At 41.9% G+C, this 27,269-nt stretch overlaps 1 protein-coding gene across 2 annotated transcripts in view; it reads right to left on the bottom strand.

Annotated features, from left to right (window-relative positions):
* The window catches only part of PARD3B (par-3 family cell polarity regulator beta), a 2,156,380-nt gene that overhangs the window by 1,339,183 nt on the left and 789,928 nt on the right, over nucleotides 1-27,269 (bottom strand). For both annotated transcript variants that reach the window (XM_077448525.1, XM_077448526.1), the window contains exon 13: nucleotides 25,930-26,011. In XM_077448525.1, the coding sequence (XP_077304651.1) occupies nucleotides 25,930-26,011 (82 nt within the window). The remainder of the gene's footprint in view (nucleotides 1-25,929; nucleotides 26,012-27,269) is intronic.

Consider the following 27,269-nt stretch of genomic DNA (forward strand, 5'->3'; position numbering starts at 1 on the left):
GGTACCTATTTCAGTTCTCATGAATTCCACTGGTAGCCAAAAAATACTTTTTTCTTTTAAAAATGACATTATCATAGGAATGAATATAGTGGTTTCTAAAGTACAATTCTTCTGTACGTTGGCCCTGTGAACATACTTCAGAACTAATTTGGCATCATTGTAGGGTAGATTTAGGGCAAGCAAGTAGAAGAAAAAAAATGACTGTGACTAGGTGATTGGGTTGAAAGGGGAATGCAAAAAAAAAACATTAAAACACTGCCCTAAAGTATTCATCCACCTAATGACTTAAAGTGTATGTTTTCGTTTTGGATTGTGTGGGGAAAGGTAAAAGCCCTGTCATGTTTTACTGTTGTCAAGGGCTACATAAGATACATTTTCTCTCACTTTCTGTACTGCTGATAGGATAAAAAGTTACATCCCCAACACAGTAAGCATAACAACAACTTTTTTTTTTTTTTTTTTTAGTAGAATAGTGTAAGGCTTGAACCTCTGTCAAATCTGTATACGCTATATTACCAAAAAGTATTGTGACACCTGTCTTTTAATACACACACAAACTTTAATGGCATCCTAGTCTAATGCCCTGAACACACGGTCGGACATTTCAATGAAAAAATTAGTCTGATTTTTTTCAGACAAATTTTGGCCCAAACTTGTCTTGCATACACACGGTCGCACAAAGTTGTCGGAAAATCCGATCTTTCAGGACGAGGTGACGTAAACCACGTACAACAGCACTATAAAGAGGCCAGTAGCCAATAGCTTTCATCTTGTAATTTAATCTGAGCATGCGTGGCACTTTGTGTGTCGAAATTATATACACATGATCCGTATTTAAAGCGGTAGTAAACCCGCAAATTTTTTTTATTTTTTTTAAACCTGCAAAGCAAAAGGCATAATGAGCTAGTATGCACCGCATACTAGCTCATTATGAAATACTTACCTTAGAACGAGGCCCCAACATCTGGCCCGATCCACGCCGAGGGAGCTGACATGCTCCCTCGGCGTCTCTTCCGGGTATCGCGGCTCCGGCGCTGTGAGTGGCCGGAGCCGCGATATCGTCACTCCCGCGCATGCGCGCGGGAGATTTCAGTCCGGCCGGACGAGCGCTGCCAGATTTTCACGGCGAGAACCCCCTTGTGCGCATGCGCCGCTGCAGTCAGCGGCGCATACCGAGGGGAATATCTCCTAAACCGTACAGGTTTAGGAGATATTTTTTTTACCTACAGGTAAGCCTTATTATAGGCTTTCCTGTAGGTAAAAGTTAAAAAAAAATTGACCATACAACCACTTTAAATGAATGGATTTTGTTGTCTGAAAATTTTAGATGCAGATCTCAGACTTTGTGTATCAGAAATTCCGACAGAAAAAGTCAGATGGAGCCCACACACGATTGGAATTTCCGACAACACAGTCTGATCGCACATTTTCCGTCAGAAAGTATAACAGTGTGTACAGGGCATTAGTCTGTAGGGTTCAGTTAAGTGGGCACACCCTTTGCAGCTATACAACAGCTTTAACTCTTCTGGGAAGGCTGTCCACAAGGTTTAGGATTGTGTCTATAGGAATGTTTGACCATTCATCCAAAAGGTGTTCTATCAGGTTGAGGTCCGGACTGTCAAGTTCCTCCAACCCAAACTAACTCATCCTCACTCACTGTACACTCATTATTTTACATTGTATATACAAAAATGTGAGGGGTGTACTCACTTGTGTGAGATAATGTAAATGCTCCTTATCTGTTAATGCTGAGCTGTATACTCCTGACCTGTGATTGCTGAGCTATATACTCCTGACTTTAGTTACTCCTGACCTGGATAAGTTCATATTTTTACATTGAAATTTGTATTATTATATTTTTCTAAGGACCGCCGGTTCACAAAAAAATGTGGTGCAGGAAACATGCATTCCATGCAAATTTCCCACACTACCTTTGCAATCTGAATGCGGGTGCCACTGTATTAGTAACAAGACCCGAACACTTTTTAATAGCTTTGCTAGGTTAGCTCCCAAAAATAGTGTGTTGTGCCTGGTGATCTTTGATTTCTCCACCACTCTAATGCCCTGTACACATGGCCGGTTTTCTCGCCGGAATAAACTCTTAAGGTTTTTCCGAAGAATTCTGCTAAAACTGTCTTGCGTTCACACCAAAGTCCTACCGTCAAGAATGCGGTGACATACAACACATACGATGGGACTAGAAAAAGGAAGTTCAATAGCCAGTAGCCATTATCTTCCATCTCGTACTTGCTTCAGAGAATGCGTCATTTTTGGTCCGTCGGAACAGCATACAGGCAAGCAGTTTTCCCGATAGGAATTGGTTCCTTTGGAAATATATAGAACATGTTCCATTTCTAGGTCTGTCACAATTTTTGAAAAAAAAAAGTCAGACGAGGCATACACACGATCGGTATATACGATGAAAAGCTTCTGTCTGACTTTTTCTGTCGGACATTACGCTCGTGTGTACGCGGCATAAGGTTGCCTACCACTGGTGTAGAGCTACAGTTATCACTAGTTAAGGAATTATTGGGAATCATTCTATGAAGGACTCGAGCAGTAAAAACAGAACAGATTTTTAATTCTTCCTGACTATCTACAAGAAAAAAATATATATTTTGGCTTGACATACACCTAACCTGAAAAAAAGGCATTAAAAATCTCCTTCACATGACTTACATATATTTTCATATGCAACCAGAAAGTGGAGTTCTTGACTCTTAAAATGATGTGTAAGTTTTCAGTAAGAGACAGGATGTCTGAAAGGGAACAACAACTGTTGTGCTCCCTTTAAAAAACTCACAGCGCTCTGGGAATTTTTTGCCATGAAAGCACCTCTTAATAAATGCCTATTTGTGAAAAAGAGATTATGTATATCAAAATATCGGTTTAAAATGTATATAAACCTAAACATTGCTATATAGCTACCGTGTTTCCCCGAAAGTAAGACAGTGTCTTACTTTCTTTTTATCCCCAAAAGCCCCACTATGTCTTACTTTCGGGGTATGTCTTATATTGGAAAAAAATTGTCAAATTTTTTTGTTTTAACCATAAAATTAACATTTATTAACAACCTGAACAGTATTGTATTCACCACAAAACAGTTTTATAAAAGGAAGTGCCAAGAATGTCTTGTTACAACATTGCATAACATGTAAAACAATGAAAAATGGTAAGAACGAACAGTGGAATACTGGAAGATAAAACAGATTTATGTGTGATACAGTACCACCTGCTGTATTTAATCCAGTGTGACACCTGCTGATACCCACTGGGTTACATACAGCAGATGATACCCCAGTATGCCAGTGTGTATGTTTTACTGATGTATGATTAATACTGTGTGCATTACCGTATTTTAAGCAGGAGGCGGCAGTGACAAGTGCAGGGGACGGCACGGTGACGTATGGAGAGGGGGACGGCCACAGGCGTGGCTCATTAAGATCAGAGGGAAATGGCAGACATGGCAACGTATGGAGAGGGGGACGGTGCGGACGTGGGCAGGAGGCGGCGCGCAGCTAGATGAGAGGGAGGCGGCAATACCCCCGTGTTTCCCCGAAAGTAAGACATATGTCTTACTTTCGGGGTACGGCTTATATTAGCCGACCCCTCTGAAACTCCCGATACGTCTTACAATCGGGGGTGTCTTACTATCGGGGAAACACGGTATTGAAAAAAGTACTCTGACAGGGATCTGTTCAAATAATATACAATAAAGGTACCAGCATACCAAAAGGAAATATAAACACAAAAAGTTTGGAGGTAAGGGACTTTTGCGGCACCAAATATTGGAAGAAAAATAAGAAAAGGTGTTCTAAAATAATATACAAATTTATTTCATATAATGTACACAAAATATAAAAAATAGTCAAACATTTAATACAATCCCATATGGTCTATAATTGACACCTATTGCCTAAACGCAGGTGACATTCTCTTTAAAGACCAAAAGAGGTTCCATCCCAGTATGTTCAACATGTTTCGCCATGATCAGCTTCTTCAGGAACAAGGGAGTAGAGATATTCATAACACAGAACAGCAAATAGGTTACTCTTTAAACTATACATAAAAAGAAAAAAAGAAAAATCAATACACAAGAAAAATGCATTAAATTATGAAAAACAATGATACAGTATCAAAAATTGCAAGTGCATGAACCACTGGCTCACAATTTAGGACAGCAAACAAAGGGAAAGGAGGAAGGGGAGCAGAGGATTAGCAATCTGAACAATTATAGCCCAAAACCGTGAAGAAGTGAGAGACTTCTATACTTTGAAGTTCATGATGCGTCTTTTTCAAAATGCAGTTTGTTATTTCATGGTCTATGGGGCCATAGTAGCACAATAATCCTGAGGAGATTATATATTTGTTTGCTATTTATTTCCTATCAGATCCGGTGGATATTAACCCTCTGAGGATCTTTTGCCCTTTTCCCGAGCTCCCTGATATACAGCCACTCTATGTAACTGATCCATAAGGTGGGTAGGTGTGTTCCCTTTAATGATGACCTGGGTGGGACCTTCACCTGCTTGCATCCTTATGTCTAAATGATCTGGAAAGTAGCTTTATTTCACAGTTCACTCAGGCACTATCTTATGTATATTTTTCAGAGACAGTTGTAATAATTATTACCCTCTCTACGGGTCTCCCTGGCCATATATGATGGCAGACCGGCAATGTCTGCGATGTGGATCAATGGAAAACATTGTGTGAGGAAGATCAATCCCATTTGGTGTAGATGTTTCTTTTTTCCCCTTTTTTGGAGGTAAGGGGAGGTTTTAATATCTGGGCCTTGGGAGGGATGGGGTCTTGACCTTTTTTTTTTTTTTCCTCTCTCTCCCCCACTTCATGCACTTGCAATTTTTGATACTTTATCATTGTTTTTCATGGTTGTTGTTTTGTTACTTATTAATAATTTGTAATTTTGATGCATTTTTCTCGTGCATTGATTTTTCTTTTTTCTTTTTATGTATAGTTTAAAGAGTAACATATTTGCTGTTCTGTGTTATGAATATCTCTACTCCCTTGTTCCCGAAGAAGCCGATCATGGCGAAACATGTTGAATGTAATGGGAGGGAACCTCTTTTGGTCTTTAACTAGTTGCTGACCGCCGGCTGTCAAATGACGGCTATCGTGCACACGCATCCCTGTTTCTTTGGTGGCGGCGTGTCACGCAGACACCGCTCGCCACTGAAGGGGGTGAACAGCCATTGGTTATGGCTGTTTACCATGTGAACGGCCGAGATGGTCACACCCCAACTGTGCACGGTGCATGCGCGCGATCGTAAGCATGTTCATCTGAGTACCCGAGTACCTGTCACAGTTCATCTGAGTACCTGTCCCAGCCCATCAGAGTACCCGAGTACCTGTCCCGGCCCATCAGAGTACCCGAGTACCTGTCCCGGCCCATCAGAGTACCCGAGTACCTGTCACGGCCCATCAGAGTACCCGAGTACCTGTCACGGCCCATCAGAGTACCCGAGTACCTGTCACGGCCCATCAGAGTACCCGTCACGGCCCATCAGAGTACCCGAGTACCTGTCCCGGCCCATCAGAGTACCCGAGTACCTGTCACGGTCCATCAGAGTACCCGAGTACCTGTCACAGTCCATCAGTGTACCCGAGTACCTGTCACAGTCCATTAGAGTACCGAGTAACTGTCACATTCCATCAGGGTACCCGAGTACCTGTCACAGTCCATCATGGTACCCAAGTACTTGTCACAGCCCATCAAAGTACCCAAGTACCTGTCACGGTTCATCCGAGTACCCGAGTAGCTGTCACAGCCCATCAAAGTACCCGAGTACCTGTCACGGTTCATCCGAGTACCCGAGTACTTGTCACAGCCCATCTGAGTACCCGAGTACCTGTCCCAGTCCATCTGAGTACCCGAGTACCTGTCCCAGTCCATATGAGTACCCGAGTACCTGTCCCAGTCCATCTAAGTACCCGAATACCTGTCCCAGTCCATCTGAGTATCTGAGTACCTGTCACAGTTCATCTGAGTACCTGTCACAGTTCATCTGAGTACCTGTAACAGTTCATCTGAGTACCTGTAACAGTTCATCTGAGTACCTGTCACAGTTCATCTGAGTACCTGTCACAGTTCATCTGAGTACCTGTCACAGTTCATCTGAATACCTGTCACAGTTCATCTGAATACCTGTCACAGTTCATCTGAGTACCTGTCACAGTTCATCTGAGTACCTGTCACAGTCCATATGAGTACCTGTCACCGCCCTTCAGAGTTCCCAAATACCAGTCACCAGGCCATCAGTGTACCCGAGTACCTGTCACCAGGCCATCAGAGTACCCGAGTACCTGTCACCAGGCCATCAGAGTACCCGAGTTGCAGCCCATGTCTCATAGAATATACGTTGGGGTGTTTGCTTTCCAAAATGGGGTCATTTTGTGGGTAATTTCACTGTCCTGGTGGTCCAGGACCTTAAAAAGTGTGATAGGTAGGAATGAAATGAGATGTGTCATTTATGCTCCTAGAATGCCTGAACGTACTACTTCAATGTTCGGCCTCTCTATGTGGCCAGGCTGTGTAAAAGTCCTACACATGCGGTATCGTCATACTCGGGAAGAGTAGCAGAATGTATTTTGGAGTGTAATTTTTGCTATATACATGCTATGTGTTAGAAATATCTTATCTTAATTGACAATTTTGTGTAAAAAAAAAATGCGTTTTAATTTTTTTCCACATATTCCAAAAACGTCTGGAAAAAAATTAACCATTCAAAAGACTCATTATGCCTCACAGATTATACGTTGGGGTGTCTGCTTTCCAAAATGGGGTCATTTTATGGGAAATTCCATTGTCCTGGTACTCCAGGGCCTTCAAAAGTGTAATAGGTGGTTGAGGAATGAGATGCATAATTTTTGCTCGTAGAACGTCTGAAGGTACTACATCAATGTTGATGCTCTGTATGTGGCCAGGCTGTGTAAAAGTCTCACACATGTGGTATCGCCGTACTCGGCAAGAGTAGCAGAATGTATTTTGGGGTGCAATTTGTTGTATGCATATGCTGTGTGTGAGAAATAACCTGATAATATGAAAGTTTTGTAAAAAAAATAATAATAAAAAAAAAATCTTAATTTTGCAAAGAATTGTGGTAAAAAATGACAACTTAAAAAAACTCACCATGCTACTTACTTAATACATTGGAATGTCTACTTTGTAAAAAGGGGTCATTTGGGGGGTATTTGTACTTTCCTGACTTGTTAGTGTCTCAAGAAATGAGGTACACCTGATGTACTGAAGGCCTGATCAGATGTGATAAATTTTCAGCGACTGGCACCATAGTTTGTAGACTCTATAACTTTCACAAAGACCAAATAATATACACTAATGTGGGTTATTTTTACCAAAGATAGGTAGCAGTATACATTTTGGCCAAAATTTATGAAGAAAAATTACTAATTAGCAAAAATTTATGACAGAAACAAAGAAAAAGGCATTTTTTTCACAAAAATTTAGTTTTATTTTATTTATAGCACAAAAAATAAAAAAAAAAACACTAGTGATTAAATACCACTAAAAGAAAGCTCTATTTGTGTGGAAAAAAGGACGCAAGTTTCATATGGATACAGTGTTGGATGAGTAATTGTCATTCAAACTGTGAGAGCGCTGAAAGCTGAAAATTGGTCTGGTCAGGAAGGGTGTAAGTGCACTGTATTGAGGTGGTTAAAGAGAATGTCACCTGCGTTTAGGCAATAGGTGTCAATTATAGACTATAGGGAATTGTATTAAATGTTTGACTATTTTTTATATTTTGTGTAATGTATATGAAATACATTTGTATTTTTTTTAGAACACCTTTTCTTATTTTTCTTCCAATATTTGGTGCCGCAAAAGTCCCTTACCTCCAAACTTTTTGTGTTTATATTGCTATATAGCTGATACAAAATCATCATTTTAATATATAAGGCTTCATTCATACTAATGCATTTTTTGATGCATTTTTCAAAAACACAGGGACATTTTTTAACATGGGTTCCTATGGAACATGTTTACATCAATGCATTGTTGTGCCTCTGCATTTTTGGAAAGGGTCGTGGACTTTTTATCCCCCGGAAAATGCCGCATTTTGCATAGAATAGATTTCAATGGACTCACATCCAAAAACGCAAGTACAGTGCTTTTACCGCAGTTTGCGTTTTTTTTGCTGTACATTCACTATACATACCTGGTTGCTAAGGAGGTGGCCGGAAAGCTGGCGGCCGCTTCCTTAACCAATGAGTCATCAGCTGTCAGTGGTCTTCCCTGCTGACAGCTGAATGTAAAAAAAAAAAAAAAAAAAAAAAAAGGAATTGCCGGCAAAAAAAAAAAAAAAAGAGGGTGGGGGGGGTTATTCCCTCGTGCCCTGGTCGGTGATGTCACAAGGGGGCAAGGCCTCCAGATGATGTCATACAATGACCACACCCCCATCATTATCTAAGACATGTTTGACATCGACGAGGACAGATCAGCGGGACGCAGCGTCGGAGGAGGGTCATCGGTGGGAGCGGCGGCAGAGGAAGAAGCACACCGGACAAAGAGGACAGGAGAAAGAAGAAGCAAGAGAAGGAGAAGCCCGGGTAAGGAAGATGCGGGAGAAGATGCAGGAAGACCGGAGATAGAAGTGGGGAAGAAGATATTTTTAATAAAAGTTGTCAAAAACTGTCTACTGTATTTTTTCACACTACACTACATTAACTCATTAACATCGGGGGAGGCCAGGATCTGGGGGCCCCCTGTTAAAGGAGGCTTCCCGATTCCGACAAGCTCCTTGCCCACAGACCCTGACAACCCCCAGCCAGGAAGAGGACTGTGTCCCCATCAACATGGGGGCAAGGTGCTTTGGGGTGGGGGGCACAGAAACCCCTTGCTCACTCATCCCCTCCCTTTCCTGACCTGCCAGGCTGCATGCTCGGATAAGGGTCTAGTATGGATTTTGGGGGACCCCCACGCCCCAAAAAATTGCTTGGGGGGGCTGCCTTCAAATCCATACTAGACCTAAGGGCCTGTTATGGACCGGGGGGAGGTGGACCCCCCAAGCTGTTTTTTTTTTTTTTTAAATTTAGCCAGCAATTCTTTGCTGTCAGCAGGGAAGATGGCTCATCGGTTGTTAAGGATGCAATGGCCGGCTTCCGACCCCCTCGCTAGCAACCAACAATCTAAAAGATGTAGGAAACAGTCTTTACTGGAGATGTTTAATGATTTAAATGGGGCCTCATTTTAAAGAAATCTCTCACTTTTCATTATACTGGTATTCTTATTTAAATTTCATATAGTTTGATCTTGTATTGGAACAACTTTAGAATAAAAGCCTTGAAACTCTTACTAGCTCCTGAGTCCATGCTGCTGCCCAGCAAGTGTTATTTACAGGGATCTTCAATGCTTAGTAAAAATCTGGGGACATAGGACAATTAATAATGCAGATCCTAGTACTTTATGGAGTGTAACATTTCTTGATTTTAGTTTATTAAAGCAAAGTCAAATCAATGAAATACTTTTATAACAGATTTGTTTATACTGTAGCTATTACTAATATTAAAAATGAGAATATTTAGTAAATCTGTCATTATATATGTAATATGGCTTATGTCGCGTACACACATAGCGGACTATCCGCCGGACTTTCCGAACGGGCTACTTGCCCACACACGGCACTTTTTCAGCGGACTAATATGCGTACTAAGTCCGCCGGACTATCCGCCGCACTTTTGAAATGCATGGACTCGCCCACACACGCGGAGGAAAGTCCGCTCATTTTGAGCGTGTCTCCAGGTAGGTGGGGCCCGCGAAGGAGATGTCGCTGGCCCCGCCACCTGGTATGGACTTAAAGGGGAACCCCAATGCCGAAAAAAATCGGCGTGGGGGTCCCCCCCAGGTCCACATCAGACCCTTGTCCGAACACGCTATCCGGCCGGCCAGGAAAGGGGGGGGCGAGCGAGCGCCCCCCCCTCTCCTGAGCCGTACCAGGCCGCGTGCCCTGCAAGAAGGGTAAAAGACCCCCGAAGTCGGAAGAAGAGGGCGGCGGCGAGGAAGAAAGCCGGGCTCCTCCGCTAGCAAAAGAGCTAGAAGAAGATAGCGGAGGAGTCCGGCGAGAAGACCCCCGAAGACAGAAGACCCCCGGAGCTGTGCAATAAACTATTTTAACCCTTGTGTGTTGTGTTTTTTACCCCATACTCATTCACATAGGGTGGGCTCCCGGATTCCGATAAGCCCCCCGCCCGCAGACCCCGACAACCAACGGCCAGGGTTGTCGGGAAGAGGCCCTTGTCCTCATCAACATGGGGGCAAGGTGCTTTGGGGTGGGGGGGCAGCGCGGCCCCCCTTCCCCAAGGCACCCCCCATGTTGAGGGCACACGACCTGGTACGGCTCAGGAGGGGGGCGCTCGCTCGTCCCCCCTTTCCTGGCCGGCCGGGTAGCGTGCTCAGACAGGGTCTGATGTGGACCTGGGGGGACCCCCATGCCAATTTTTTCGGCTTTGGGGTTCCCATTTAAGTCCATACAAGGTGACAGGGCCAGCGACGCCTCCTTCGCTGGCCCCGTCTACCTGGAGACGCGCTCAAAATGAGCGGACTTTTCTCCGCGTGGGAAAAGTCAGCTCATTTCAAAAGTACGGCGGACTGGCATACCAACGGCCGGATTGTCCGCCGAAATGCGAGTCCGGCGGGAAGATTGGAGTGCAAAAATACTTTCTAAGTCCGCCGTACTTTCGGGTAAAAAAAGTCCGCCGGAGGCTACACACAGGGGGATTGTCCGGCGGACTTGAGTTTGCCGGACTTTTCCACCCGATTGTTTGATCGTGTGTACGCGGCATTAGACAACATTGCCAGGAAGACAGCGATTGGCACATACATATGCACTGCATATACAAAAAATTAGCTATAGGAAACTTTTAACCACTTCCCACCCGGCCAATGCACATATACGGCCGGGTGGGAGCCGTCTACTCCTGATAGGACGTTCAGGAACGTCCATCAGGAGGAGCGGGATCGCGCGTGCGCGTGCCCGCGCAGCGGCGCGATCCTGCTGCACCTGTGTCACCGGGACACGGCGCATCTCAGATCGGCAGGAGGGCTCTGTGATTGGCCCTCCTGATCACATGACGGCCGTGTCCAATCACGGCCGTCATGTGATGTAAACAAACAGCCGGTTGCTAGGCAATCGGCTCCTCCTCTCCTCACACAGAAGTCATCGCTGAGGAGAGGAGAGCAGATTGCTGCAGCCGGCTGATGATCAGTGAGTATGAGCTGTTTTTTACAGCTTTTTACTCACTGATCTTCAGTCTAGTGTAAACACACAACACACCACACAGTGTAAACACAGTCCCCACATATGTCCCCATAACACACATGTCCCCAAAACATACATGTCCCCAAAAAATAAAAACACATGTCCCTAATAATAAAAACATGTCTCCCACATATGTCCCACTAAAATCACTTGTCCCAATGATTATGTGCACACATATGTACGTGATCACCTGCACACATATGTACATGATCATTTGCATACATATGTCCGTGATCACACAAACCAATTATTATACACTTAACGGAATTTTTTTTACCAAAAACATGTAGCAGAATACATTTTGGCTTAAATTTATGACAAAATTTGATTTTATTGGATTTCTTTTAAAATAGAAAAAAGAAAATATTGTTTTTTTTCCAAATTTCCGCTTTTTTGCGCTTATATCGCAAAAAATAAAAAACGGAGTCGTGAATAAATACCACCAAAATAAATCTCTATTTGTGCGAACAAAATGATAAAAATTTCATTTGGGTACAGTGTAGCATGACCGCGCAATTGTCACTGAAAGCGCTAGAGCGATGAAAGCTGAAAATTGGGCTGGGAAGGAAGGGGGCGAAAAGTGCCCTGTATTGTAGTGGTTAAGAGATAGAACAGTTCAAACTGGGGAAAGTTTCCAACTATGGTAATGATAGTTCACACCTTTACAAGAAAAATGCAATTTCTGGTGTGAATTTTGGTTACACTATGGGCAATGAACCTTAAAAAAGATATCTGTGTGATGGCAGAGGTGAAGGTTCCCTTGCAGTAGAAACAGTAAAACCCTGTAAGAAAACACAGTCTATGGAACTTTCTTAAGGTGGCTTTGCACACTGTATACAATCTACTGAAGGTTAGTCCAAAACTCAGCTTAAAATTCAGGGTTGTTTAACTACCTGGCTTGACTTCACAAGATAACATCTCCAAATTAGAAATTTGCATGTTCTCCACTCCACCCTTACATAATTCATAGAGCATCTACTGTAGTTTGCTGTTGTGCCACATCATGCCCTGCCTACTTCAAGTGCTGACTCTTATCCCACATGAAATCAGCCTGCTCAAAGTCAGACAAAAAATTTAAATCACTTCTGACCAGGTTGTTGCACGAATTCCTGCACAGTCTTACATGCTATTGAATTCCCTTAAACACCCATTTTCAAATATTCAAAAAGATTCTGAGAAATTAACTAAAATCTGTTTGAAAAGTAACAGACCCCCATTATAATACTGGGTGACAGATGGGTGTTGGAAGCATTCCCTGACAAACTGCAGAATAGACACCAAAGTGTGCTCAGATTACTATACACAGTAAAGACGACCCTAAGCCCTTGTACACACATTTGGACATTCCGATGGACAATGTCCGATAGGACCGTGTTGTCGGATAATCCGACAGTGTGTGGGCTCCATCGGACTGTTTCCGTCTGAGTATCTGACAGACCAAGTTTTCCAGCTGGGCTATAAAATATTCCGACAACATGATCCGATCTGACTTTGTCCGATCATGTGACAAAGTGCCACGCATGCTCAGATCAAATTCCTAGACCAAAGCTATTGGCTACTAGCCTGAACGTAGTCCCGTCCTAACGAAATAACGTCATCACGTTAAGTACGATCAGATTTTCTGACAACTTTGTCCGACTGTGTGTATGCAACAGTTTCGGACAAAATCCGACGTATTTGGTTGTCGGAATGTCCGACCATGTGTACAAGGGCTAATACAAAGTCAAATTATAGATTTTGTCTTCCTGAAAAAAAAACATTCAGGGTATAATGGAAAGGGTTGGTAGAAACAGCCTTTCAAAAATTAGGTGTTTAACAGGGAGCACCCTTCTAGGTAAAAGAGACCCCTATGCACAAATACAGTTTAAAATATGACTAAGGTCATGTGTGCATAGGCATTGCTTCAAACACCAGATTTAAAATTTGAATGCAGCCCAAGTCAAATGTATGTACTCAAATGTGAAAGGCTATGTCTTACTTATTTGTGTCCTGTTATGGCTTTATTGCAAACACATCTTCAATATGAAATGCTGCATTGAGAAAACACAAAGCAGGTCATATGCAGCCTCAGAACTACATTGTACCATTGAGGCAAATGAGAATCTAATAAACTTCTTTCAAACAGACATGAAACACAGGTACAAAACAACCATGTATACAATCCCTATATGATCCTGCTAACAAATACTGCTACAAAAAATTGTTTTAACGGCCTGCATGACTGTAGACTGTTGCCTGTACAATGTAACTACACTAGTACATAATGTGCACTGTCCATTCTTATTGTTTATCTAGGTATATACATCCAAAAAGCAAACTATGCTCATCAGGTTTTCCTTAGGCAAGCTTGTAATAAATGTTACACAAGCAGATAATTGCTCTGCGGTTTTCTAACCAGCCAGGATTCAAGGATCCATATGTCCCATCTTGTAAAGTGTTCCCAGTGAGCCTGTGAATTATGTAATCACAGTAGTCTATCTTCTAGATTATACGGGGATTTTCTTTCAGACAGTCCACTATAGAAGGCTACAGTTATTTATAAAAAAAAAACACTATTTACTTTTCAGTGACAGCTTCTAATAAATAAATGTGAAAAGTTGCAATTTTATACAGGACCCCTCCAAAGTTCACAGAACAGAATGCATCTGGTTCTCAAAGTTGAGGAAACGTATGGTAAACATATATCAGTTATCTACAACGGTGGACATAAAAACCAGGAAGGTCATTTCAAATAGATGACTAGATGTAGATGATGCATAGTGCTAACATTCTGAACTAGAGAACATAGTGATTACACTTTTCTAAAGGCACAGCAGGGGTGAAATTAAATATCATATTTCTAAAAACCAGAGTGTTCTGCACAGTCATACACCTTTAAGCGATTTGCAAGACTGAGTATTCAAAAACTTGATGAGATAACCTCTACATTTACTTAACAACATTGTGCATGTCACTGTAATAAATATCTATTTCTATTACCCCTTGGCAGCAAAGTGACTACAGATGGTAAGAATTATATAAATAATCCAGCTCTGCCAGCACTTTTACCGGTACACAGTGGAATTAATTCGAGCAGACATGTACCGATTTATTGTGAATGTGGTCTATCGGGTAGAGTTATATAGCAAAATGCAGTAATGCTGAGGTTGAACTATAAGGTTTAAAAGGAGCATAATCTATACTCATATTATGCAATGTCAGAAGCCAGTGTGATTACACTGATCACCTTGATGCAGCCTTATCTTATTTTAGCATAACATGGTACCAATGGATATGTATCAAACAGTGATATGTGATATAAGGTTGGTAATAATTTGAGTATTAACCCTTTTGCTGCTAGGCCATGCACTTAAGTTTTCGCTTACAGCTTCCAGAATTTTTAAAAGACATCCCAACCCATACATTTTCTGAATACACAGGACTGGTAGACTAAAAAAGATGGTGCTACTGATCTAGTAGATTCTGTGATAGTTATGCAAATGTTTATCTAAAGTGATCTTCCAAAATGATAAAAATTTTGTTTGGGTACAGTGTTGCATGACAGAGTAACTGGCATTCAAAGTGTAAGAGTGCTGAAAGATAAAAATTGGTCTGGTAAGGAAGCTGTATAAATGCCCTGTATTGAAGTAGTTAATTGTTACATCATTTCATATGTGTTCCCCATATCCCTTATCCCCTCCCCAAACATAGGTGTGTGCAAAGGGTGTGAAAGTCTGCCTGGGCACACCCTAATCCTGGGGTTGGCAACCTGACAATGGTGGGGAGGTGACAGGTAAACCACAATCCTTCCTTACTGACCCTCAGAACCAGGAGAGATGGCAGTGGTGGAATATAGTGGAACCAATCTGTATTTTCCTCCTGCAGCAGCTGAAAGTAGGCTTCTCCTCCTCTCCCTTTTGTCAACATTCAGCTGCCACAGCAGAAAAATATAGGGGATAGTTAATATATGCCACCTCTCCGTTCCTCTTCCTTCTGTTGCCCGGGTACCCCATGCACTCCATTGCCCCCCCCCCCCCCCCTTCCATTGTTTCAGTATGGAGAGCAGGGAAGAGGCCGGTAAATATGTCAAACGCATGTGTGTTGGAGCTTTGAGGTGCACACCCTAATGCAATAGGATGCGCAAACCTATGTCCCCAAATAAAATAAAAAAACACACAATCCTTGTTAAAAATCTTGCATATTGAGGGAGGGAATGGGGAGGAGCCTCAACACCTAACAGTGGTCACGCTGGACAGCTGGGGTCCCATCTAACCGTCCCCCACTGCTAATGCCTGACACCTGAGGCAGGGAAGGAGCCGAGACGCTGGGAAGAGAGGAGAAAAGTGCATGGGTCCATGGGGCTTTAGCCTCTAACCCCCATGAGACTTCTGCTGATCCCTGGCTCCTGGACTGTACCTCCCCTGTTCTTGAATTGCTCTGTGGTGTTCTCCCAGGCTCTACTGTTGCTCGCCCCAGGATCCTGCTGGCCATGTGTGAAGCCACTGCTGCTTGTTGTCGGGTTCCTGCTGCTGCCCTTGTCAGACCCCCACTGCTGCCCCCTTTCAGATCACGCTCTGGCTGGGGAATAAGGCTAAAAGACGAGGGCTGCCCTCGGCATGAGGAGATTTTTAAGACTCCTGAGACAGGGGATAGATGCCTGGGAAAATGCTGGGAGAGAAGCCCAAGGTCCCCAGCACTGACGTGCAGATACAGCCACAACCCCCACTGCAGGCCGCTACAGATCATTGCTACCACAGCTCTGCCTATGGGACCGAGGTAATTGCAGGAGAGAAGGACAACTTAGAGGTCGGTAGAACTTTTTTTTTTATTTTTTCTATGTGCTATTGACTTTGCAGCTCTGAATTTATACCTCCCTACATATTTCTAAATACTATTGAAGCATTTAGCCCTGCTCTGCCCTCTTTGAAGTGACTTATATGTATGCTTTGACCCCTGCATTTACCTAATTTATTTGGTCATTCCTATTTGAGCATTGCTGATCAGTATGGACTAAGGAGGCTTGCCTCTCAGTGAGCCCGGGACTGTGAAGGGAACCCTGGTGGCATGCAGAGTTGGCTGCGGAGCGGCAGGGGGGGAGAGAACAGGAATATGCAATCCTATTGAATACATTTGAATGATACTTGGTGTTTTTGCATCGAGTGAGAGGGGATACCAGGCTATAAACTGCTGCACTCCCTGGAAAATGCCCCCCACCAATGATGAGTTTTTTGGAAGTACAATTCTCAGATATATAAATATGCATTCATTTTCTCTAGCCTAGTAAATATGGCAGGCAAATCAAATAAAGCTGGGGCAGCCAAAGCAGCCCAGACCATCCCCAGCCCAGGAGGCATTCAGTGGTATATGTCAGCAGAAACAAGTATACCCCCGGGGGGGATTTGGTAGCCTCAGGCAGGGGGTAACAATTTGGCCGGGGGTTGGCAGGAAAAAAAAAACCCAGCAGAGTAAGAAGCCAAGACTGGGAGGTCAAATGGCTCAACAGTGATGCGACCAAGAAACACTGGGGGGGGGGGGAACCCTCCATGGGGCCTCAAAAAGCAACGTGGGGAGCAAAGAGAGGAGGAGGTGTAGACCTACTAGCTGAAGAGGAACTAAGGCTGGGGGAAGCCCAGATAAATATACCTCAAATTAAGAAATCCTGGCGGAGATGTTGGCTAAGGTAGAGATATCATTGAAAACAGATATTATGTCAGTCAGGTCAGATATTGGACAGATCCTAGGCCGAGTGCAAGTGCTGGTGTTCTATCAGGTTGAGGTCAGGACTCTGCACAGGCCAGTCAAGTTCCTCCACCCCAAACTTGCTCATCCCAGTGTTTTTGGACCTTGTTTTTGTACTGGTGCGCAGTCATGTTGGAACAGGAAGGGGCCAACTCCAAACTGTTCCCACAAAGTTGGGAGCATACAAGCGTCCAATATGTCTTGGTATGCTGACACCTTAAGTGTTACTTGAACTAAGGCACCAAACCTACAAACTAAGACTGGGATGCCATTAAAGTTCATGTGTGTGTAAAGGTAGGTACCCCAATACTTTTGGTAATATAGTATACGTTAGAATAATATGTGTTTTGCAGAAGAGCCTGTTTGGCTCACAGTGCATAACCTCTTGCTCCCTGTCAGACTTCTAGTGCCAAGGGGATTATGGGAACGAAACAGAAAAACAGATTACTTTTATTTTTCTGGCAGCATTTCAAAATACATTTAGTGATTTTAGAATTAACACATAACAAAGGCTGTTTTGTTAGACAGTATCTGTCTGAAGTTACACTTTTTTTTATCATTTCTCAAAGCTTAGCCTCAACTGACATGGGGCTGCCATGATCCCTCTCCAACTGGGCAATTTAATTCTGCTGGAAATGCCAAGCTCTGATTGCCTCTTACAAATATGTAAATAGACAAATGAAGAAAAAAAAAACAAGTGTTGTAACATAAATTCCTTCTAAATTTCCTTTCTTAGTACACTCATCCAAATCAATGATGTGAGGCAGATTTTGTCAAAATGTAGCAGAATGCAATTAGCTAAATATGAGAAGAAAAACAAGGAGATGTTCTGACTCTCAAATAGAACTTGATAAACTTCAACACAATCTGTGTTTAATAATGCCTTGTGTACCGAGGGAAGTAGGCAATTAATACAATAGTACTTTCTAATTAGTCTATAATAATTTAAGGATTTATCTAATTTAGATAATGGCATTCATGGCAAGATTTATTTGGTTTGTATGCATACTGACATGTTTAACAGACTAAAATATTTTTACAGATATTAGTTCTAGTTAGCAGTATTTATTAGTTTATTAGTAGTTCAAGTAGTGTGGTTATGTAGTGATTTTTATTAAACAAAAATGAATAGCTATATCACAGCCATCCCCAAAGAGGGGAAAAGCCCTCAATTTGTTTACAGAAATCTTGGCCACCAAAATATTCCCACAATTCAAAAATGTATTCACCAGGATCAGGTAGAATTTGTCCCTCAAAGGGAAGCAAAGGATAACACTATGAGAGCTCTTAATGCTATCTATTGGGTGCCCCTGAAGCACGCATCCAACATGCTACTTTTTACTGACGCCAAAAGGGCAATTGTGTAGATCGGACCTTCATGAAAGCGACTCGCACATATCGAATTAGGGGACAACTTCCTCAAACGGTTAAACACCTGATACTAAAATCTGACAGCAACAATTGAAAAAAAAAAATGGTTCTGTTGGACCCTTTCAAACTTCACAATGGCACAAGGCAGGGATTATCATGTGCCTGCCTGGTTTTGAGCCTGGGACCTTCCGGTTCTGTGTTGCAGCTCTGTCCACTCTACCACTGGAGGGTCCAAGTCTCTGCAGCATACACTCTGCTTTTTGCTTCTGGATTCTGACTTTGTGCTTTGCTGTTAAGATTATTTGCTGGCCTGGCCCGGCCTGGCCTGCCTGACTAGGCTAACACCTCAACCCCCAGCCAAAGTTTAACTCTGGACTACATCCTTTCTACAGGTACATTACAGGAATGGCAGGGCAAAGGATGCAAAACAAAAACAAATTCCCAGCTTAACTAACCGACCAGTCAAAACTGCAAAAACAAAAAACTGGGGTGCCTTGTAGCTTACGCATGTATTTGCAAACTAAACCACTGTTTTTAATGCATACTGTCAGACAGGATAATTTGGTTGGTTGCTGACTGGTCTGTAAGTTGAACTGGGAATTTATTTGGTTTTATTTTGCATGTGTTGCCCTTCCATCTGCTCCTTGCTCCAAAGGCCAGTTCTAAGTAGGGCAGTGGCCATTTGTTTGCATTATTTAACCACTTAAGCCCCAGACCATTTTGCAGCTAAAGGACCAGGCCCCATTTTGTGTCGTGTGACGTGGCTCCCAAACAAAAATCCTTTTTTCCACACAAATAGAGCTTTCTTTTGGTGGTATTTGATCACCTCTGCGGTTTTAATTTTTTGTGCTATAAACAAAAATAGAGCAACAATTTTGAAAAAAAATCATTTTTTTTTACTTTTTGCTATAATAAATATCCAAAAAATATATTAAAAAAATCATTTTTTTCCTCAGTTTAGGCCGATACATATTCTTCTCCATATTTTTGGTAAAAAAAACAAAACAAATTGCAGTAAGCATTTATTGATTGGTTTGCACAAAAGTTATAGCGTCTACAATATAGGGGATAATTTTATGGCATTTTTATAAAAAATTTTTTTACTAGTAATGGTAGCGATCAGCAATTTTTATTGTGACTGTGACATTATGGTGGACACGTTGGACAATTTTGACACATTTTTGGGACCACTGGCATTAATACAGCAATCGGTGTGATTAAAAATGCATTGATTACTGTAAAAATGGCACTGGCAGTGAAGGGGTTAACACTAGGGGACAGTGAAGGGGTTAAGTGTGACCTAATGTGTGTTTCTTACTGTAGGGGGAGGCCTGGCTTGGTGTGTTACTGATCATCGTTCCCTATGACAGGGAGCAGACGATCAGTGACAGGCTAACTAGGAAGCATGGGGAGGTTTGTTTACACTTACCTCTCCATGTTTTTCAGCTCTGTGACCCGATCGCGGGAAACCGGTAGGCGGGTCCCACGAGCACGGTCACGGAGCTCAGGACCGGGTCGCAAACACGCCGGCGGTGGCGCGCGCCACCCACGGCTGGGCCCTTAAAGAGCAACATACCTGTACGTGCTTGTGTCCAGCCATGCCATTCTGCTGATGTATATCGGCGTGAGGCGGTACTTAAGTGGCTAAATATTGGTGAGGGGACATACTGGACATCTTTGCTGCCATTATGCTGGGTGTCCAGTGTGCCGCTGAGCTACCTCCAGGCTCACCAGCCCTCTGCCTATTCATTTTAATGCATGTGCTTCCACTGTGGAGGCTCTCAAAATGTTGAGTTAGGACTACAGAAAATATTGGGGTGTCTTGACAGGGCTCTGTAGCTTACAGATATATTTTCAAATGTGTGCAGACTAAACCTCTGTTATTAATGCATACTGTTTGACAGGATAATTAGGTTGGTTACTGACTGGATCCGTAAGTTACATAGTTGGTGAAGTTGAAGTCCATCAAGTCTAACCTATGCGTGCGATTATAGGTCAGTATTACATTGTATAGCCCTGTATGCTGCGGTCGTTCAGGTACTTATCTAATAATTTTTTTAAACTATCAATGCCCCCCCCCCCCCCCCCACTGAAACCACCACCTGTGGAAGGGAACTCCACATCCTTGCTGCTCTTACAGTTAATAACCCTCTATGTTAAACCTCTTTTTTCCAAATTTTAGTGAGTGCCAATGTGTCTTATTAAACTTCTATCCCTACTGTGGGGTCCCCAGTATGGTATTTGTAAATTGAAATCATATCCCCTCTCAAGTGTCTCTTCTCCAGAGAATAAATTCAGTGCTTACAACCTTTCTTCATAACTAATATCTCCAGACCATTTATTAGCTTTGTTGCCCTTCTTTGTACTCACTCCATTTCCAGTACATCCTTCCTGTGGACTGGTGCCCAGAACTGGACAGCATACTCCAGGTGAGGCTAGACCAAAGTCTCGTTGAGTGGGGGAATTATCACTTTATCCCTGGAGTTAATTCCCTTTTTAATGCATGCCAATATTCTGTTTGCTTTGTTAGCAGCAGCTTGGCATTGAATGCTATTGCTGAGCCTATCATCTACTAGGACCCCCAGGTCCTTTTCCATCCTAGATTCCCCCAGAGGTTCAACCCCTAGTGAGTAGATTGCATTCATATTTTTGACACCCAAATCCATTATTTTACATTTTTCTACATTAAACCTAATTTGCCATGTAGTTGCCCACAACATGAATTTGTTCAGATCTTCTTGCAAGGTTTCTACATCATGCGGAGAAGTTATTGCCCTGCTTAGCTTAGTGTCATCCCCAAATACAGAGATGGAACTGTTTACCCCACTCTTCAGGTCGTTTATTAACAAATTAAACAGTATTGGTCCCAGCACAGAACCCTTGGGGACCCCACTTCCCACCCCTAACCATTCAGAGTATTCCTCATTTATCCCCACCCTCTGTACTAGCACTTATAGCCAGTTTTCAATTCATATACTCACTCTATAGTCCATGCCAATGGACCTTACTTTGTACAATAAAGGTTTATGAGGAACTGTTTCAAATGCTTTTGCAAAATCCAGATACACCACATTTATGGGCCTTTTCGTTATCTAGATGACAGCTCACCTCCTCATAGAAGGTCAATAGTTTGGCAATAATTATTCTTCACACATCCATGCTGATTACTGCTAATGATACCGGTTTCATTACTAAAATCTTAGTATATAGTCCCTTACCATCCCCTCCAAGAGCTTGCATACTATTCATGTTAGGATAACTGGTCTATTGGTGCTACATTGGCTTTTCACCAATCAGCTGGTACCATTCCAGTCAGTAGACTGTAATTTTTAATCGGCAGCGGGCGAGGGAAACCCCCCCTCCCACTGCGCTCCGGTGGCCTCTGCTGCTTACCGGAGCCATCGGCAGGGGTGAAGGCGATCGGATCTTCTCCCTTGCTCGGTATGGAGGCGAGTGAGGGAAAGATGGTTCCCAACCACCTCCATATTATCGCAGGGCAGAAGCAGAGTCAAAATGTCACTTCTGCCCATAGCTCTTAAAGGGCTTTTGTTTTCTTCTTTTTTTATTGCATTTTAGTGTAAATGTTAAATCTGAAGGCTTTTTGACCCCGTATCTCATATTTAAAGAGGAAGTAAACCCTTATTGGTTTACTTCCTCTTTCATTCCCTGCAAAGGCAAAGCATAATGGACTACTATGCATCGCATAGTAGCCCATTATGTGTCACTTACCTGACACAGGAGCCAGCGAAGTCGCCGCTGTCCCCTGTAGTCCGCCGCATCCATCTTGCTGGTGGCGTCTCGCAGCTCCGCTGCTGTCATTCGGCGAAGCCACGATGACGTCACTCCCGCGCATGTGCACGGGAGTCAACACGCGCAGCAGTTCCATTCTTGGAAATGCCGCGCTCAGTGCGCCTGCGCGCCACTGTCTACGGCGCATGCGCCGTAGAAAGCGGTGCCCGTTTTCGGGCAAATATACCTATATGGTTTAGGAGATATTGCTTGGACCTACAGGTAAGCCTTAATCTAGGCTTACCTGTAGGTCAAAGTGGTTTGTAAGGGTTTACAACCACTTTAAGAGGTCCTGTCATGCTTTTTTTTTACTATTACAAGGGATGTTTATATTCCTTGTAATAGGAATAAAAGTGACACATTTTTTTTAAAAGAACAGTGTAAAAAAAAAAAAAGGTAAAATAAATAAGAAATAAAAAAATTTACGCGCCCCGTCACGCAAAGCCTCCGTGCAGAAGCGAACGTGTACCTGAGTAGTGCCCGTATATGAAAACGGTGTTCAAACCACACATGAGGTATTGTTATGATTGGTAGAGCGAGAGCAATAATTCTAGCCCTAGACCTTCTCTGTAACTCAAAACATGTATCATTTTTTAAACATCGCCTATGGAAATTTTTAAGGGTAAAAGTTTGTCACCATTCCACGAGCGGGTACAATTTTGAAGCGTGGCATGTTGGGTATCAATTTACTTGGCGTAAAAAAAAAAAAAAAAAAAAAAATGCTAACTTTCTAACTTTACTGGTTGTCTTATTTTATTCATTTAAAAAAAGTGTATTTTTTTCCAAAAAAAGTGTGCTTGTAAGACCGCTGCACAAATACAGTGTGACCGAAAGTATTGCAATGACCATCATTTTATATATGTATATATATATATATATGTTTGGGAGTTCTACGCAATTTTCTAGCAAAAAAACAAAACAAAAAACTGTTTTTAACTTGCAAACAACAAATCTCAAAGAGAGGCTCAGCCCTTAAGTGGTTAAAGCAAATTCATCTCTTCTCCATGTTCTTTGTTTCTAAGATTTTATCCCAATTTATATCTTCTAGCAAGGTTCATAGTTTAGGGAAGTTGGCTCTTTTGAAATTCAGTGTCTGTGTTCCCCTTGTGTTTCCTATTTGTGTGATTTATACTGAAGCCAATTGACCTGTAATCGCTGTTTCCTAAATTGCCCCGTATTTCCACATCTGTGATCAGGTCTGTATTGTTGTTAATCAGTAGATCTAGTAATGCCTTGTTTCTAGTTGACCCATGAAATTGTCTTGCAAGACATCTAGAAACTGGTGAGCCTTAGATGAATGTGGGGTTCCCTCTGCCCAGTCTATGTCTGGATAATTAAAATCCCCCATTATAACACTTCCCCTCCTTGCTACTAATCCAAATGATAAAAGAAAGGTCTATCTCCCCCTCCTCCCTCAGGTTAGGGGGCCTATAGCATACTCCCAGTATTATTTTCCCCTTAGCTTCATCCATTTGGAGATCTACCCATAAGGATTTCACCTCCTCCCTAGCTCCCTTATTGATGCCATCTCTCACATTTACTTGTATATTATTTATATATACCCCTCCCCCCGCCACAAGTCTACTGGATTGATTTGTTCCTGTATGACTTGAAATTCATAAAGAATAATTAAAAAAAAATAGTAGCTACATAAAGATCTGGGATACTTTTCTGAATTTAAAGTCAAAAGACTGTTTAAAACATTTGCTGACAAACTATTTGCATTCAGCCAAGAACTAATTTTGTGTAGTAAATCTAGGGAGGAGCTGCCCTAATCCCAAAGTTTTACCTAGAAGGAAAATCACCTTAGCTTACTTTTTTCCCCTTATCTCCTTTCCTCATCTTTTTGTCTACCCTTGTACTCCCTTTAAACTTAATTTACTTTCCAACTGCTAACCATTATCCTTCCTTTTTAGTCCTAAAATCCAATGTAAAACCTTATTCAACAATCAACTTCTGTTCTTCAAGAATACCCGTCACAAATCTATACAACTAAAACAGAGCATAAGATGAAAAAATGCATTAGCAGAGGTCATTTCTAGTAAAAAACACACTTGAAGATTGGTAGATTCAAAGTTATATGCAGCAAAAATATATGGCAATTTCTGCTTTGCTCATTCAATCTCAGTCCTCTTCACTGTTTGAGCTTCATTACCGGACAGTGAGGCCAACCATCACATTGAGGGCCCAACAGGAAAGGTTTAAATGTGAAAGAGCATTGGATAAAGCTTTACTTTTTCAGCAAAAGGGACACTTTATATTTAACTTCAGCTGCCTATATTTTTGGATCTATTGATTACTTTTAAGTTTTGGTTTCACAGAAATGAAAGTGCCATTAAAGCTTTATTTAAAAAAATAAAATAAAATAACAAACATGTTATACTTGCCTGCTCTGGGCAGTGGTTTTGCACAGAGCAGCACCGATCCTCCTCTTTTTGGGTCCCCCACTAGCACTCCTGGCTCCTCCCCCCTCAAGCAGTGCCCCCGGAGAAAGCTGCTTGCCCTGGGGGCACTGCTACATGCTTGCTCCCGAGCTGTTGCTCTATACATCATAAGACACTCAGAGCCATGGCTCCCCCCCACTCTCCTCATTGGCTGACTGCTGTCTCAGCCAGTGAGGTGGGAGTGTCCCAGGACAAGCCAGGCTATTATGGACGTTGCTGGATGCATAGAATGCATGAAGGTAAAAAAAAACTTCAACCTTTAGAATCACTTTAATCTCTGCCTATGCATCTTAGGCTGGTCTGACTTCAAGAGAGAGTGAATTTTAATTGGTGTCATGGGTTGGTAAAGCTAAGAACAAGCTATTGTGAATACATTTTTTAGAGATGTCTATTGAGCAACCAAGTACTTTTGTTTATTTTTTTATGTTTACATTTGTTTATTTTAATACATTTTGTAGCAAAACACTGTTACCTAGAGCTACATTGTGAGCATCGTGCTCTTCATCAGACTCACATGCACCACATTCATTATCTGTTTAAATCTCCAAACCCAAAGTGCTTTGTTCATGGGCACTAAATTTATGATGTATTACCGGTTTGGATATTCAAATGGATTCCTAACGTGATACTTGTTACATGTAAGCCTGACAAAATGAACTACTTCTTCCGTTTTTCAAAACACGGCACAACTGGACTAGTACTGTAATATTTTATCTTGCTTCACTACATATAAAAACATATGAATTAAAAGAGATTCTGTGAACATTTTCTAAATATTTCAATACCTCGACCTGGTTAGTGGTTTAAAGCTAAACAATGATATAAGCATGCAGAGGACTTTTTTGCTCAGTAAACATGAACTATGCAGGTGAGAATTTTATATATTTTCATTTGCTGGATTTGGACCTTTGACTGCTAGAGAATTTGCAAACAGCTGCAATAATGTTATTCTTTTAAACTGTGATTTTTTATTTTTTTTCCCTTACACTTTTATTTATTTAAACTGCTGTCTCACCAGCCTGGAAGAACCACACTGCTTGGCAAAAAAATACAAACTTTTGAGCCAGTGCACTACTGTCTTCCATCTTTAGAAGTTAGGAAAAAAAAAAAAAGAATGCTGTCCATGTCCTCCTTAGAGAGGATTTTCCTCTCTTCTTGCCCAGTGACCACTGCAACTAGGACAATAAGGGAGGGAAATCCTGATAGTGACTGTCTTAACTTTTTCCACAGAAAAAAAAAATTCCGGTTGTGGTTCTACTTTGCTCTATACACAAAGCCCTTTCCCCTATAAAGAACAGAACATTAAACCACAATACCTTTCTTTTTTAAATGAAAGCCATTTTGATCAGAGATGTTCTCCTGGATAACGTTTAGCACAGTGCCTTGCTCTGACCGGTCCTGCAATCAAATAAACCATTTGATTATTCATAACATTTAATCATACAGGATTAAAAAAAAAAAAACAGAAATGTCCCAGAAATAGCGATACCAATGATTTAGCTGAATTATTACACAGTTCTTACTAATTGTATGAAATACAAAAGTTCAAAAATGTAAGTACACATACAGTGCCTTGAAAAGGTATTCATATCCCTTGAAATATTCCACATTTTGTCATGTTACAACCAAAAACATAAATGTATTTTATTGGGATTTCATGTGATAGACCAACACAAAGTGGCACATAATCATAAAGTGGAAGGACAATTATAAATGTTTTTCAAAATTGTTTATAAATAATTATCTGAAAAGTGAGGCGTGCATTTGTATTTAGCTCTTTTTAATCTGATATCCCTAACCAAAATCTAGTAGAATCAATTTCCTTCAGAAGTCATCTAATTAGTAAATAGAGTCCACCTGTTTGTGCAATTTAATCTCAATATAAACACAGCTGTTCTGTGAAGCCCTCAGTGGTTTGTTCGAGAACCTTAGTAAACAAACAGCATCATGAAGGCCAAGGAACACACCAGACAGGTCAGGTATAAAGTTGTGGAGAAGTTTAAAGCCAGGTTAGGTTATAAAAATATATATATATATATATATATATATATATATATATATATATATCCCAAGCTTTGAACATCTCACGGAGCACTGTTCAATCCATCATCTGAAAATGAAAAGAGTATGGCACAACTGCAAACATACAAAGACATGGCCATCCACCTAAACTGACAGGCTGAGCAAGGAAAGCATTAATCAGAGAAGCAGCCAGAAGGCCCATGGTAACTCTGGAGGAGCTGCAGAGATCCACAACTCAGGTGGGAGAACCTGTCCACCGGACAACTATTAATTGCACACTCCACAAATCTGGTCTTTAAAGAAGAGTGGCAAGAAGAAAGCCATTGTTGAAAGAAAGCCACAAGGAGTCTTATGTACAGTTTGCGAGAAGCCATCTGGAGGGCACAGCAAACACGTGGAAGAAGGTGCTCTGATGAGACGAGACCAAAATCTAACCATTTGGCCTAAAAGCAAAATGCTGTGTGTGGTGGAAAACTAACATGGCACATCATCCTGAACACACTATCCCCAAGGTGAAACATTGTGGTGGCAACAGCATGTGTTGCAGGGATGCTTTTCTTCCACAGGGACAGGGAAACTGGTCAGAGTTGATGGAAAGATGAATGGAGCCAAATACAGGACAATCTTAGAAGAA

Source organism: Lithobates pipiens, unplaced genomic scaffold (genome assembly GCF_037356315.1).
Source record: "Lithobates pipiens isolate NorthernLeopardFrog02 unplaced genomic scaffold, aLitPip1_a1.2 Scaffold_22, whole genome shotgun sequence".
NCBI classification, from domain to species: Eukaryota; Metazoa; Chordata; class Amphibia; order Anura; family Ranidae; genus Lithobates; species Lithobates pipiens.